The 16,272-nt window shown below is 42.8% G+C and overlaps 1 protein-coding gene across 1 annotated transcript; it reads left to right on the top strand.

Moving 5' to 3' along the window:
• Window positions 1–4,487: 4,487 nt before the first annotated feature.
• mbtd1 (mbt domain containing 1) lies at window positions 4,488–14,832 on the top strand (the record flags this gene model as incomplete). The annotated part of the gene is made up of 16 exons (XM_083905443.1): window positions 4,488–4,644; window positions 4,736–4,869; window positions 5,752–5,866; window positions 5,957–6,039; window positions 6,126–6,243; window positions 7,364–7,498; window positions 7,577–7,665; window positions 7,770–8,004; window positions 8,427–8,482; window positions 8,559–8,663; window positions 8,778–8,925; window positions 9,963–10,045; window positions 10,132–10,366; window positions 11,533–11,604; window positions 12,674–12,829; window positions 14,714–14,832. The coding sequence occupies 16 exons, from the start codon at window positions 4,488–4,490 to the stop codon at window positions 14,830–14,832; spliced, it is 2,040 nt and encodes a 679-aa protein (XP_083761569.1).
• Window positions 14,833–16,272: the final 1,440 nt, after the last annotated feature.

Genomic DNA, 16,272 nt, shown 5'->3' with positions numbered 1-16,272 from the left:
AACTTGTACTTTTTAAATATGTAGTACTCTTATACACATTTAAATAACAGGAATTTAATGTACTTTTTAAAAAAGTAGTACTTTTTGTACACATTTAAAATATCTTGTACTTTATGTACTTTTTAAATATGTAGTACGTTTATACACATTTAATTGTACTTTTAAAATATGTAGTACTTTTATACACATTTAATTAACAGGAATTTAATGTACTTTTTAAATGTGTAGTACGTTTATACACATTTCATTAACAGGGACATAGGGTACTTTTTAAATATGTAGTACTTTTACACACATTTTAATTAACTTGTACTTTTAAAATATGCAGTACTTTTATACACATTTAATTTTCTTGTACTTTTTAAATATGTAGTACTTTTATACACATTTAATTAACTTGTACTTTTTTAAATATGTACTACTTTTTGTACACATTTCATTAACAGGAACTTTTGGTACTTTTTTTTTTTTAACTCATGCATTATCTAATATTTTACTTCAGGTACTTGTTAAAGCCGCGTGTTTACTTGAGTACCTGGTGAGTACTTGGTGTACTTCAGTGTGTATTTATACTTCACTCATTCATTCATGTGTGAGCCACTGTTATTGTTTCTGTGTGTCTCGCGCTGACCTCCTTTCCCCCGCCGGCCAATCGCGTGAGGGCAGTTTACGGCGGCGCATGCGCAGACGCGTCAGCCTGATTTGTTGTTGGTAGTATTCCCACACACACACACACACACACACACACAGAGTGTCAGTGTTCCTCGCAAAGCGTCGCAGGATTTTAACGCTGAGCGTCGGCAGCGGAGCGGAGCTGCAGCGGCTCTATATGAAGGGCTGATGGAGGACACACGGGACCTGGTGAGACACACTGACCGACAGACAGACGCGTCTCCGCCGCGACACTCAGCGCCTTCACTGGGGAGGGAGGCGGCGGAGGAAGAGGAGGAGGAGGAGGAGGGGGGGTCTTACGCTTAAGCTAAAGCTAGCTTAGCGCTCCTCCTTTGTTGTTATCCCTTCATCGGGGCTAGCCTTGCTAGCTCGCTAGCTGAGGGGGGGACACATACAAGTCTCACAAAGCAACGTTTTGCGCAGAAATAACGCCACATTTGTCCGCGCCGCGCACGAGCAGACGTGCGTTTGCAGCGCGGGTGAAAAGCGAAGTGAGCTAGTGTGGATAAAAAATGGTGAAAAACAAACACACACACACACACACACACATACATTTCCGCTAGCTCGCCGTGCTAATACTTGGTTAGCATTGGGTGCTCTTTTTAAGGCCGCCGCTTATTTTAGCGTGTGTTTCAGACACGTTTTTGTGCTTTTCGTGCGTTAAATGTCACGTACTACAGACTGACAGTTGCGCTGTCTGTCATTTCCGCAGTTTTTCGTACCTGGTTGTCATGTAAATAATCGCGCAGCTGGTTAGCATGTCACCTGAGCTGCTCTGGAGAGGAAGTAAACAACAAACCCGATTTTATTTAGGTTATTAAAACATGCGTTTCCTGCATCACCATCTATCTATCTAACGTATGCACCTTTTTATTTATGTTTATTTTTAATTCTTAGAGTCACGTAGGCTTTTACTTTTTCTTTCACTTTGATTTAATGCTGAATATTTCCTACGTTATAGATGTAGGACTGAACGATTTTGTATGAATATCGAAGTGCGATATTTTTGCCTGATATAATTGCGATATGGTTCATACGGAAGAGGATTAGGGCCAAATGTAAGAAAACAAATTTGAAAAACAGGCTGATTTCTGAGATTAAATTCAGGATTCTGGCACCTTTTTAATGAGAATTCTGAGATTTAAGATTAAAGTCTGAGTTTTTCTCTGAATTCTGTCTTTTTAAAAATATTATCTTGTTATATTTTTGATATATATATTATATTATTAGATTAAATTAATAGATTAAAGTATGAGTTTTTTCCTCAGAATTCTGTCTTTTTTGTGTTATTATATAAAATTATTTCACGTTGATTTAATGCTGAATATTTCCTACGTTATATGTGCAGGGCTGAGCGATAACTGCAATTACGTTTGACTGAAATTGCGATATGGTTCATACGGAAGAGGATTAGGGCCAAATGTAAGAAAACAAATTTGAAAAAAATATTTTATTATATATTATTAGTGTATTTATTTTAAATTCTCACAGTCATGTAGATTTAACTTTTTCTTTCACGTTGATTTAATGCTGAATATTTCCTACGTTATATACGTGTTGGGCTGAACGATAACTGCGATTATTTTTGACTGAAATTGCGATATGCTTCATACCGAAGAGGATTAGGGCCAAATTTCTAAGCTCTAAACTCAATATTATGGCAATTTTTTAATCAGAATTCCGAGATTGAAGTCAGTTTTTTCTCAAAATGTTCTCTTTTTTTTAATATATATATTTTCATTTCCTCCTAAAATGAATCCTCTTTTCCGTAGATTGACGATTTTAGAGGGAACGGTCATTTAATTATTAAATGTGGCTCCATCATTACATACGATGAATGGTTCAGCCCTACATACACGTAATAAACATCATTGTTCTTTCACCTTAACATGTTTGGTTTGCTCGAGCTTATGAATATTAAATAAATTAACATAATAAACATGTTGTTAAAGCAAAATAAAAGCACATTTTTAGACACGAAACATCTCGAATCGGTCCTTTTTTTTTAAAAGCGTAAGGTGAACAAACACGTGTGAAATATAGTTCTGCCCATTCTAAATATAATCTGTGTAAACTCTTGTTTGTGAAGCACTGGATTACAGATCAAAGCAGTCGCTCACAGCAAAGATCAAAGCACATCAAAGGTCTTATATTCATACATCAGTCTCCACCTCCACCTTCATTTCTCTGTCAAATTCAACAAAACCTTTTGCTCTTATTTCAGTTCCTTTCTGCCGGTTATTTATTCTTGAAAAACGCAGCGTTTTTCTGCAAATATTCTCCCGTTGAAAATGAATAGAAAGCGCAGATCAAAGGTGGTCTCAGGAGGTCGAGTGCGGATCAAAGGCCGCTGCGTGAGTACTCGTCATTGTAGACCAAAATCACTATTTTAAACAGTCTTATATGACCTGCGTACACACTCGTTGTTCATATAGTATTTTAAGTGTCACATTTTAAATCTGTAGTGTAACACAACTTTCACAACAGTAAATCTGGTTAAAGCCGCAACGATGATTCTGTCCATGAAATGTCAGTTAGCTGGTGTTAGCGCCGTTAGCTAAGGATGATTCTGTCCATGCAATGTCAGTTAGCTGCGTTAGCTCCTTTAGCGCAGTTAGCTAAGGATGATTATGTCCATGCAATGTCAGTTAGCTGCGTTAGCTCCTTTAGCGCTGTTAGTTAAGGATGATTCTGTCCGTGAAATGTCAGTTGGCTGCGTTAGCTCCATTAGCTCCTTTAGCGCCGTTAGCTAAGGATGATTCTGTCCGTGAAATGTCAGTTAGCTGCGTTAAATCCATTAGCTCCTTTAGCGCCATTAGCTAAGGATGATTATGTCCATGCAATGTCAGTTAGCTGCGTTAGCGTCGTTAGCTAAGTATGATTCTGTCCATGCAATGTCAGTTAGCTGCGTTAGCTCCATTAGCTTAGGATGAGTCTGTCCGTGAAATGTCAAGTGTTTATAAATGACGATAATGTCAAACGAACCACAACATTTTAATGATTTCTTTGTTTTACGGAGAAAAGAAAGCAGAAAATATTCACATTTAAGAAGCTGAGAAATGACAGAAACTCATCAGAATATTGAATGGAATAACTGCTACATAACATCTATTCTCTATGACATTGTAGTATTATAATACATGTTTAACTGGAGCTCTTGTGGAACTTCTTTATAAATATAGTCATTTTATTTGTGTTTAATTAATTGGATTGTATGGTACTTTTTTTTTAAAGATCTATGCAATATGTGTTTTATTACCTGAAATGTACAAACTCTTACTTTTATAAGGTTTTTATGACGTGAAACTCTTATGGTACTTTTTAAATGTATGCAGTATCGAGTACTTCTATACACATTTTATAACTGGTACTTTTGTACATATTCAAATAACCTTTAGGTACTTTTAAGATGCCATATATAGTACTTTTATGTGTTTAACTATATGCTTTATCAAGATCCTTGACTAGTGTCCGTCCAGAATAAATCACAAATAGAGTTTTGCTAAATCGTTAATTTTGGCTCCGCTAATTTTTAGTGATTCAATCGCAGTATAAAAAAACAATTCTTGAAAATCTTGAAATGAAGAGAATTCGGGCTGCGGTTAACAAACGTTTCCATCATCGCTAACGTCGTTTGGATCTTAAAATGTGTAAAAAATGATGATAATTTAGCTTCAGAAGGGAGTTACACTGTAAAAAAAAAATCCTCATAATCCACTTGTGTTGTTGATTATTAATCCGGGTGTCTTGTCTCTCGCCGCGATAAGGCCGAACGCACCCCACGCTCAGAGCGCAAGCGGCGAGACTCGTTCGGGATGTTCGATGGCTACGACAGCTGCAGCGATGAGTCCACCAGCAGCTCCAGCTCCGAGGACAGCGAGGACGAGGTGGTGCCGTCCATCCCCGTCAGCCTGCCCATCATCAAGAACAACGGACAGGTCTACACGTACCCCGACGGCAAGGCCGGAATGGGTCAGTGCAAGACGTCTGGAGCTTAAGAAATAAGATCTGTTTTTTATTTTATTTTATTTTATCTTAACGAACTCTTGGCGCTCCTTCACAGCCACGTGCGAGATGTGCGGCATGGTCGGCGTACGAGACGCCTTCTACTCCAAGACCAAGCGCTTCTGCAGCGTCTCGTGTTCGCGGAGTTACTCGTCCAATTCCAAGAAGGCGAGCATCCTGGCAAGACTGCAGGTAAACAAACGCCGCGGAAAAACCTTCACGTATTCAGTACATAAAACTAGTGCTGGGCACGCTAACGCGCTAACGGTGGTTAACGGCGTTATTGGCGTCAACGTTAACAAACATTAGCGCATGACGCGTTTCCATGACCGGAAAAAGACGCGCGTGATGTCATGTTTACGTGCCGCAGCACCGGAATCCAGGTACCATTTACCAGTTAGCTGAGTTAGGTCCTTTAGCACCGTTAGCTATGTTAGGTCCTTTAGCACCATTAGCTGTGCTAGCTCCTTAAGTGCCACTACCTGTGTAAGCTCCTTGTTAACTCCTTTAGTGCCGTTAGCTCCTTTAGCACCGTTAGCTGCATTAGCTCGTCTAGTCAGTCGTCATGGAAACCCGTCATGCGTTAAAGTTGACGCCGTTAGCTGTGTTAGCTCCTTTAGCACCGTAACCTGCGTTAGCTCCTTTAGCGCCATAGTGTACCTGTGTACTGCGTATGTGTCCGTCTGTTTTTAAAGTTACTAAGCGTTACTTTAGCGACTCATTTTAACATTCGGGAGTCATGCAAACATGACGTCACACGCGTCTTTTTCTGGTCAGTCGTCATGGAAACCCGTCATGCGTTAAAGTTGACGCCGTTAGCTGTGTTAGCTCCTTTAGCACCGTAACCTGCGTTAGCTCCTTTAGCGCCATAGTGTACCTGTGTACTGCGTATGTGTCCGTCTGTTTTTAAGGTTACTTAGCGTTACTTTAGCGGCAGCAATGGAAACGCGTCATCCATCTGATGCTGAGATGTCGGTGAAATTGGAGGCCTCATTTTGAGCGGATTCATCGTGGAATTGAGACGCAAAGTCGTGTTCTGACGAGTAACGTTGACGTGTGCTTTTATTTTGAAAGGGCAAACCTCCAACGAAGAAGGCCAAAGTCTTACAGAAACAGCCTCTCATGGCTAAACTGGCAGCTTACGCTCAGTACCAGGCGAGTCAGCAGAACCAGGCCAAATCAAAAGCAGGTACGTTTGATCATGTGATGTTTCGTCGTGTCGTCACGATGACGTCAGAGTGTCGCTGTGTTCACGCGTTCATGTCTGTGTCTCTGTCAGTGGTTCCCACAGAAAGCTTTGACTGGGGTCAGTACATCTGTAGCAATAGCACGGCCGGCGCTCCCGTCAGCTGTTTCAAACACGTGAGTAAAAAACAACAACAACAAAGAACGTGGAACTGGTTTGAGAATCTGCTTGTTAAAGTTAAAAGTGTTTTTTTTCCTCTCAGGCGCCGATGGGAACGTGTTGGGGAGACGTCGTGGAAGGAGTGAGGATCGAAGTGATCAACTCGGACACCAGCCTCCCCACCAAGGTCTACTGGATCGCCGAAATCATTAAGCTAGCAGGTAAAAACAGCTGTTTTAACCCTGTTTAAATCACTACATAGTGTTTTAAAACCATGAAACCATGCAGTGTGCCATCCAGTGGTTAAAATGTGTGACAAAATACATAAAAACCTCTTTTGCCCCATTCATTTCCTATGGTGAACATTTTTGACCGCCAACGCGACAGGTGTGTCTATTATTAAGTAGTGATCACTTAATATGAAGGCACAGACGATATTTACGCTTTAGAAATGTTGTTAAAATCACATCAGTGCTAACCCTGAAACACTTGAGGAAGGTTTATCGTAGACAAGTTAGCTGCGATAATCGCGGTCTGAAATTCTCCGAAAATTTTCCGGTCACGGGGGGGGTTCAAACTAAAGAAAACGTAAAACATTTAAAAAAAAGTTTTAACATAAAAACTAACCCGTTTTTAAAAAAAACGGGTTAGTTTTAATGAAATAAGTTTAAAATATAACAGCCTAGAAGCGCCGCAGACCATCTGACACAAGCTAAACTGTCCAACACCAAAGTGACACCGTTTCTGTCATTTTTCAGCTTCTTAAATGTGAAAATGTTCACGTTTCTGTCATTTTCCAGCTTCTTAAACGTGAATATTTTCACGTTTCTGTCATTTTTCAGTTTCTTAAATGTGAATATTTTCACGTTTCTGTCATTTTTCAGCTTCTTAAATGTGAATATTTTCATGTTTCTGTCATTTTTCAGCTTCTTAAACGTGAATATTTTCACGTTTCTGTCATTTTTCAGCTTCTTAAATGTGAATATTTTCACGTTTCTGTCATTTTTCAGCTTCTTAAACATGAACATTTTTGCGTTTCTGTAGTTTTTCAGCTTCTTAAATGTGAATATTTTCACGTTTCTGTCATTTTTCAGCTTCTTAAATGTGAACATTTTCACGTTTCTGTCATTTTTCAGCTTCTTAAATGTGAATATTTTCACATTTCTGTCATTTTTCAGCTTCTTAAATGTGAATATTTTCACGTTTCTGTCCAAAAAAACCCAAACAAGGCATTTGAGAGGTTTGAGGTTCAAAGCCAGTGATGGGGTTAGCGGTTAGCGTACAACAAAGTGTTATTACCTGTTTGATGAGTGAAACGTTGACGTCCACGTCCCTCCACAGGGTTCAAGGCGCTCCTGCGATACGAGGGTTTCGACAGCGACGGCAGTAAAGACTTCTGGCGTAACCTCTGCGTGCCCGAGGTTCACCCGGTGGGATGGTGCGCCTCCAGCGGGAAACCTCTCGTACCTCCGAAAAGTGAGACAACGCTTCAGTCAACATCTATTGTCATGTTTTTGTGTTATTTTGTGTTAATGTTTGTCTCTTGTGTCACAGGCATTCAGCATAAATACTCTAACTGGAAAGTCTTTCTTGTGAAGCGTCTTACTGGAGCTAAAACACTGCCGCCCGACTTCAACGCCAAGGTGAGAAAACGACGACGCTTGTGTGCGCGGAACGTTCTCCGACGACGTCTTAGCCTTTCGTTAAAAAACCCGTCTGGTGTTTTTTTTTCTCTTTTTAATGACAGGTACACGAGAACATGCAGTTTCCCTTTAAAAAGCTGATGCGCGTGGAGGTGGTGGACAAGAACTACCTGTGCCGGACGCGGGTGGCGCTGGTGGAGCAGGTGATCGGCGGGCGCCTCAGGCTGGTCTATGAGGAGAGTCAGGACGGGTCCGATGACTTCTGGTGCCACATGTACAGCCCGCTCATCCACAGCATCGGCTGGTCGCGAAGCATCGGACACCGCTTCAAGAGATCCGGTAAAAAAAAGAATCATTTTAACGCAGCAGGAGAGAGTTTTTCATCCCACACCAAAGCCCTTAGGGAAAATCAGCGATTTTAGCTCACGGGGACACAGGAGGTGCTGGTCTACTGCTGCCTCGTGTGGTCACTTTGTGTCACTGAGGTCAATCTGAATGGAGGATTTAAAAAGCCGAATTCACAAAATAAGACATTTGAACGCCCTGATGGAGGCAGCAGTGGATCCACAACTCCTGTGAACTCCTGTGTGCTGTGATGTTAAAATCGTTGATTTCTCTATGGGGTTTGGTGTGGGAGAATGAGAAGTCAACAAAATGTGCTTTTCCAAAACACAGATGAGTTTTTTTTGTACATTTAGGAAAGCGGTCGGGTTTAGTGACATCTCAGTCATGATGGGTAACTTTGATGTATTTTTTTCCAGATATCACAAGGAAAATCGAGGGGAAAATGGACGCTCCTGCGCCGCTCTTCCAGAAGGTACCAGAGGGAATTCTCCACTCTTAAATATTACCATTTATTTACAAAACTAATCCTGTGTGTGTGTGTGTTTCAGGTGAAAGACGTGGACCAGAGTGGGGACTGGTTCCGAGACGGGATGAAGCTCGAAGCCATCGACCCCCTCAATCTCTCAGCTATATGTGTAGCCACTGTAAGAAAGGTCAGTCGGGTGAAAGGGTTATTAATCTCATTTATCCTATGTTTTGTTTACGTTTTTTGCCGCCGTATGTATTTTTAAAAATCGTCATGAAACCTCTCCGTTGTGTGGCGTCAGGTTTTGGCAGACGGGTACCTCATGATCGGGATCGACGGTTCGGAGGCAGTGGACGGGTCAGACTGGTTCTGTTACCACGGCACCTCCCCCTCCATCTTTCCTGCCGGCTTCTGTGAAATCAACGACATTGAACTCACGCCCCCTAGAGGTACTGAAGTGAAACTAAACCGCTGTGTGTTTAAAAGACCAAAAGTCATAATCGATGTTAAAATAAGCATAAAAAGACCTTAAAACGACGTATAAAATCATTTATTACACACGTTTGGTACCAGGAGCCCTGTAAATGTAACCAGTTAGCGGCGTGAGCTGCGTTAGCTCCCTTAGCGCCGTTAGCTGCGTTAGCTCCTTTGGTGCCGTTACCATCGTTAGCTCCTATAGCACCATTAGCTGTGTTAGCCCCTTTAGCGCCGTTACCGTGCCTACACTGGAACTGGAGCTGTCTGTTTATTAAAGGAATAATGAATGTTACCAGTTAGCTCCGTTAGCGGCGTGAGCTACGTTAGCGCCTTTAGCGATGTTACCAGTTAGCTTCTTTAGCGCCGTTAGCTGGGTTATCATTTTTAGCGGCGTTATCTCCTTTAGCGACGTTACCTCCTTTAGCTCCGTTAGCTGCGTTATCTCCTTTAGCGGCGTTACCTCCTTTAGTGTCGCTAGCTGCATTAGCTCTTTTAGCGCCGTTAGCTCGGTTATCTCCTTTAGCGGCGTTAGCTCCTTTTAGCGGCGTTACCTCCTTTACGGTCGCTAGCTCCTTTAGCGCTGTTAGCGTGCCTACAGCCAATCGGGAGCAGTCTGTTTATTTATAATATACATAAATCATACTTATGGGCTCCGGAAGTGGTTCTGTCGCACTGTTAGCGTCGGTATCTCTTCCGTTTCTTGTACGAACAACGTCAAAGTCGTCGCAGCTCAGACGCGTCAAGTTTGAAGACTGTTAAGTGAACTTTTTGCAAGATTTGTGACCAAAAAAATAAATCGCGAAACGCTCTTAATCGGACAGTTTTTGTCTGAATCGTGCCAAAATAACGAGCTGCTTGACGTCTTCATTTGTAATCTGTTGTGTCAGTAAGTGAAGGTACTGTTCTCAGTAGCCAGAACCAGGACTTAAGGGTTCTAAACTGTACCAAACTGATCTGTAACTTGATGGAAATGCTGTGTTGGTAATAATCCCCTGTTCTCTCTCCACAGGGTACACAAAACTACCATTTAAATGGTTCGACTACCTCAGAGAAACAGGATCAATAGCTGCTCCTGTCAAGCTATTTAACAAGGTACGTGTTTTTTTAAATTCTCTGCTTCTTTGTCTGACTGTTCAGTAAATAAAACACTCACCAATCGACGCCTCCGTGTCCTCCAGGACGTTCCCAATCACGGCTTCCGACAAGGCATGAAGCTGGAGGCCGTGGACCTGATGGAGCCGCGGCTGGTGTGCGTTGCCACGGTGACCAGGATCGTGCACCGGCTACTGAGGATCCACTTTGACGGCTGGGAGGACGAGTACGACCAGTGGGTGGACTGCGAGTCGCCGGACCTCTACCCGGTGGGCTGGTGTCAGCTGACGGGCTATCAGCTGCAACCGCCGGCGTCGCAGAGTAAGACGACTGAGAAAAATTATTAGAGAGAACATTTCTACGCTTATTATGATGAAATAGGTTCACTAAACCCCATCTGTTGTTGTTAAAAATACAAAAAGTCATAATCGATGTCAAAATTAGCTTAAAAGGACCTTTAAAAACGTCGTAGAATATCTTATTATTATTTATACCTGTAAATGTTACAGTGCCACACACAGGCCTGGCATAGGTACTACAGCGTTTACACAGGCAAACATTTCAACTAATGCTGAGCATGTTAGCATGTTAAAGGCGTCAACATTAGCGCACGTGAACGCATGATGACTGACCGGAAAAAGACATGTGACGTCATGTTTACATGCCGTGGCACTGGAGTCCAGGCACTGTTTACCAGTTAGCTCCTTTTGCGCTGTTAGTTGCATTAGCTCTTTTAGCACTGTTAGCTGCGTTAGCTCCTCTAGCGCCTTTAGTTGCGTTAACTCCTTTAGCGCCGCAAGCTCCTTTAGCGCCGTTAGCTACATTAGCTCCTTTAGTGCCTTTAGCTGCGTTAACTTCTTTAGCGCCGTTAGCTGCGCTAGCTCCTTTAGTGCCGTTAACTCCTTTAGTGCCGTTAGCTGCGTTAGCTCCGTTAGCTCCTTTAGGGCTGTTAGCTCCTTTAGTGCCGTAAGCTGCGTTAGCTCCTTTTGCTCCCTTAGCTGTGTTTGCTCCATTAGCACCGTTAGTTGCGTTAACTCCTTAAGCGTCGCTAGCTCCTTTAGCGCCGTTAGCTACATTAGCTTCCTTAGTGCCGTTAGCCGCGTAAGCGCCTTTAGCGCCGTTAGCTGTGTTAGCTCCTTTAGCTCCGTTAGCTGCGCTTGCTCCTTTAGTGCCGTTAGCTGCGTTAGCTCCTTTAGTGCCGTAAGCTGCGTTAGCTCCTTTTGCTCCCTTAGCTGTGTTAGCTCCATTAGCACCGTTAGTGTGCCTACAGTGGAACTGGAGCGGTCTGTTTATTAAAGGAAAACAGCAGCGCTACAAATAACCAGCGCACCTGTGTACTGCGTATGTGTGCCTCTGTTTTTAAAGTTTAGCATTACTTTAGAGACTCATTTTGAACAATCGGGGAGTCACGTAAACATGGATAACGTGCTAGCGTGCCTAGCGCTAATTTAAACATTTACTCACGCTCTTGCCGGTTTGTCTTCCAGGTACCAGAGACATGTCTCAGTCTGTCCCCAAGCAGAAGAAGAAGGCTCAGCAGTACAAAGGCCAAAAGAAAAGTGAGTCACCTTCCCTGCTCTCTAGCCTCCTCTCCTCTCTCCTTCCTCCTCCCCTCACTGGTGACACCTGTGGTGTTTCCTCTGCTGCTCTGTTGTCGTCGTCGCGTTGGGCTACGACGCAGGAAGCGTCTGCGTTTGTCGTCACTATTGTTCTAGTTAAACTTGGACGTTTTGAGCGTTTTTCCAGGTGTTTGTTGTCTGCGATGTTTTTGAGAGCAGAGAGAGAGAGGCCTGGTTTCAGGGTTGATGCTAATGCTAATGCTAACACACACACACACACACACACACACACACACACACACACACACACACACACACACACACACACACACACACACACACACGAGACGCTGAAAGTCTGTGGCTGTCTGTATTTAAATTTAATCTGTAAAATACATTTATCTGTAAAAAAAACCCACTAAAAATAAAGCTGCAATGCTCTTTTAAGAGCAGTTAAATGTAAAAGTTTGCAAACTCTCCCACACCAAAGTCACTCACTCTCCCACACCAAAGTCCATTGAGTAAATCAGTGATTTTAACATCACAGCACACAGGAGTTCACAGGAGTTGTTGATCCACTGCTGCCTCCATCACTAAGTTCAAATGTCTTATTTTATCAATTCGACTTTTAAAAACCTTTGTTCGGATTTACTTCAGTGACACAAAGTGACCACACGGGGCAGCAGTAGACCAGCAGCTCCTGTGTCCACCGCAAGCTAAAATCACAGATTTTCTCTATGGGGTTTGGTGCACTTAAAACTCTTTTTAAAAAAAATTTAAATGATAAATTAAAATAGAATATGTAATAATTTAAATATTGGCAGCCTCAGTCCTTTCGTACATTTACGTCACATTTAGCGGCGAACAGTGGGTCCAGCTGACCAGGGGCTTATTCAGACAAATCAAGTAACATTTTCATTTAACCTTATTTAAATAAAAACCTTTCCATCCTAACACACAATGTGAACTTTGAGGCCGTGCCCCCCTTTCAAATGAACCCCCCCCACCCCCCTCACCCATCCCCATGTGTGAGCCCCTGGTAGCTTACCTGAGTCTGGTTGGTGTTTAGAGAGGAAGATTCCGGTTGGTCGACGGCCCTTCGGTCAGACAGGCGCGAGGAGGAGCAGCTTCTCAGGGGACGAAGAGCAGAGTCCGCCCCCTTACCCCGCCCACGGCCCTGCTCGGCCCCGCCCCCGAACACACCTCCACCAAACCCACAAATCAGGTAACGTCACACTGAAAAAGATAAAAAAAAAAACAACTCACTGTGAGAAGGACGTGGATCTGGACTCTGCTGCGTGTGTCCATCAATAAAGGTCTGAGCGGAGGGGGGGCGTGGTCACGCAGAGCTAGCTATGGTTTATGTCGCGAGAAACGAGAGCGGAAAGTGAAACCGAAAGTTATCGCTAACGGAGCTTTTACGCGAATGCGGGGGTGACCACAAACGCGACTAATACGCAGTTTTCCGAGGCTCTAAAACGTGGACGACGGAGCAGAATTTGTACGTTTGCGAACAGAAATGTAGCAGTGTGGATTTAGCGTTCGTGGAAATGTTTGCGATATTTGTGACTTTGCGTTTTTTTTCTCCACGTTGAAGCGTCTTTCGGGTTTAACGCTGTTTCCCCGATGCTCCGCCCCCTCTAGTGTTTTTTAGGCTTGACTTCTGATATTTAAAAAAAAGCGTGGTTTGTCTCCCCGTTTGTCTGGTTTGACGATGTCCTCCCGATGCTTGTCGCGACAACATGAACGTACAGAGGAAACGCAAGCTCCGCCTCCGGTTTTGAAGCTCTGAAACGCCAAACTTCCGATATTTTGATTTAAAAGCTTGTATTGTGAGCATTACTCGCATTTTGTCTCCACGTTGGACGATGTTTTCCCGATGCTTGTCGCGCTGACGTAATCACGCAGAGCAAAGACAGGCTCCGCCTTCTCTATTTTTAAGGCACGTTTTGTCTCAACGTTTCTTCAGGCCCTTAAACGCTAAAGAGTGATTCCCGATATTTAAAAAAAAAAAAAAAGTTCTCGTGTTTTGTCTGGTTTGGCGATGTTTTTCCCGAAATTAACACCTGGGTGTGGCTACAGGCTCCGCCCCCTCTTGTGTTTTAAAACCTCTCGTGCTTTTTGAGGCTCTAAATCACGACGACATCAGTATCTTCCGATATTTAAGACGCGTTTTGTCTTTATGTTTTTTCCGGCTCTAAAACGATAAAGAGTGACTGTCTCCACGTTTCTCTGGTTTGACGATGTTTTTCCCCGATGCTAATTGTGTCGACATGAACACGCCGAGCAGAGACAGGCTCCGCCTCCGTTATTCAGGCTCCAAAACGCGAAAGAGTGATTCCCGATATTTAGAAAAAAAAGAAAAACATTTTTTCTCGTGTTTTGTCTGGTTTTTAAATATTGTAAAAAAATATTGTTTTTAAAAATGTTCTCGTGTTTTGTCTGGTTTGACGATGTTTTTCCCGACATTAACACCTGGGTGTGGCTACAGGCTCCGCCCCCTCTTGTGTTTTAAAACCTCACATGCTTTTTGAGGCTCTAAAACGTGACTTCCAATATTTAAGGCTTTGTTTCGTCTCCACGTTTCTCTGGTTTGACGATGTTTTTTCCCGATGCTAATCGTGTCGACATGAACACGCAGAGCAGAGACAGGCTCCGCCTCCAAGAGTGATTCCCGATATTAAAAAAAATAAAAATCTCGTGTTTTGTCTGATTTGACGATGTTTTTCCCGACATAAACACCTGGGTGTGGCTACAGGCTCCGCCCCCTCTAGTGTTTTAAAACCATTCATGCTTTTTGAGGCTCTAAAACGTGACTTCCGATATTTAAGGCTTTGTTTCGTCTCCACGTTTCTCTGGTTTGACGATGTTTTTTCCCGATGCTAATTGTGTCGAAATGAACACGCAGAGCAGAGACAGGCTCCGCCTCCAATTTTCAGGCTCTGAAACGCGAAAGAGTGATTCCCGATATTTAAATTTTTTTTTCTCGCGTTTTGTCTGGTTTGCCGATGTTTTTCCCGATGCTACCTGGGTGTGTCCACAGGCTCCACCTCCTCTCGTGTTTTTTTTGCGTTTCTAATGTGCGATGTTTGTCGCCCCCTGTCTGTAGAGTCTCTGCTGCGGATGAAGGAGGAGGCGGCCGAGGTGGACGAGTTCACGTTCTCGCAGGGAACGTCGGACCAGGAGAGCAACGGCTCGGGCAGCTACTACATCAAACAGGAGCCTTGAGGTCGCGGCAGCGAGACGGGGGAGGGGGCGGGGCTTAGTGCACACACACACACACCCATCAGGAAGAATCACAACAAGCCTCAAATCTCACGCCTGCCGCGGAATCTTCTCTGGAGTCGACGACGATTCAGCAAAAAAACAAAAAATCCTGACGGAACATCGCAGCTGTGTGTGCGCCGAGGTTTCTGGGAAATAAACGGCTCCGGGTTTTGTTTCCTGCCCGGATTTATTTTTTTTTCGGGATATTTGGGCATTTTTTTTTGTTGCTTTTTTTTCGTACGTGGGTTTTTTTTCCTCCTCCTCTCCTCTTCTGTCTGAATCGACACGCCGAACCACACGGGATTATTTTTTTTAATCTCCAGCAAAAACGCGAGGGAGGGGGCGTCGACGTGAGCAGGCCCCGCCCCCCCGGAACCACAATCTGGGCTACGTACAGAGCGAGCGAGCGAGAGAGAGAGAGAGACCTGTACGAACTGTGAGAACCTTTGATTGAGCCAGGTCTTTGTTTCCTTATGTTTTTGTACATAAACACACACAGACACACGTATAAGACAGCACATATACTTATATATATAAATATAAATATAGAGAATTTGGTTTGGTTTCAGGTTGATTTGAAAAATGCAGTCGGTGAGCGCCACCTACTGAGCAGCCGGAGCAGAGGCTGAAGCAGAGTCGTGTATATTTTGATTTTTTCACTATTTTTTTGCCAGGTGGACTTTTTTAGTTTGTGTTTTTTTTCAAAGTACTTGAAGTTTTTTTTTCTTTTGTAAAGATGATGATAATGTGTGTCTTAATGTACCTGTTTCTTTTTTCTCAGACGTGATTATGTTCGTATCGTACGTTTTCGTGGAGACGTGTTTAAATGACAGATTACAGATTATAAAGATCGTGTTCCACAGCTGCGTCAATTTTACGAAACGGAAATGAGACGTATCGCGTAAAAGTTGTCCTTTCACGAATTGTCACTAATAAAGTATTCAGACTTATATTTTAGACCTTTTAATTTAAACCTTTGTTGGAGTTAAATCTGGACGTAGAAATATTCACTATTTTGAAGAAAAATGCACTTAATAATCTGCACCGTGTAACATTTGTTTAGGGAACCAAAATTGCGAATTCTTTTGGAACTAAAAAACGCTAATTCTTTAGGAACTCAAAATTGCGAATTCTTTGGGAAACAAAAATTGCGAATTATTAGGGAACTAAAAATCGCGAATTCTTTAGGAACTCAAAATTGAAAATTCTTTGGGAACTAAAAATCGCGAATTCTTTGGGAAACCAAAATTGCGAATTATTAGGGAACTCAAAATTGCCAATTCTTTGGGAACTAAAAAAGAATCTGCTGAATATTTCACCCAGATTTTCTAAAAAAACAGAATTCCACTTCCATTTCTTCAAACACGCAAGAAAAATATAGATGCTAATATTTGTTAGCTA

Source organism: Microchirus variegatus, assembly GCF_963457635.1.
Source record: "Microchirus variegatus genome assembly, chromosome: 18".
In the NCBI taxonomy this organism is placed as follows: domain Eukaryota; kingdom Metazoa; phylum Chordata; class Actinopteri; order Pleuronectiformes; family Soleidae; genus Microchirus; species Microchirus variegatus.
Note: the sequence above shows the minus strand (reverse complement) of the source record. Positions and strands in the feature narration are given on the sequence as shown.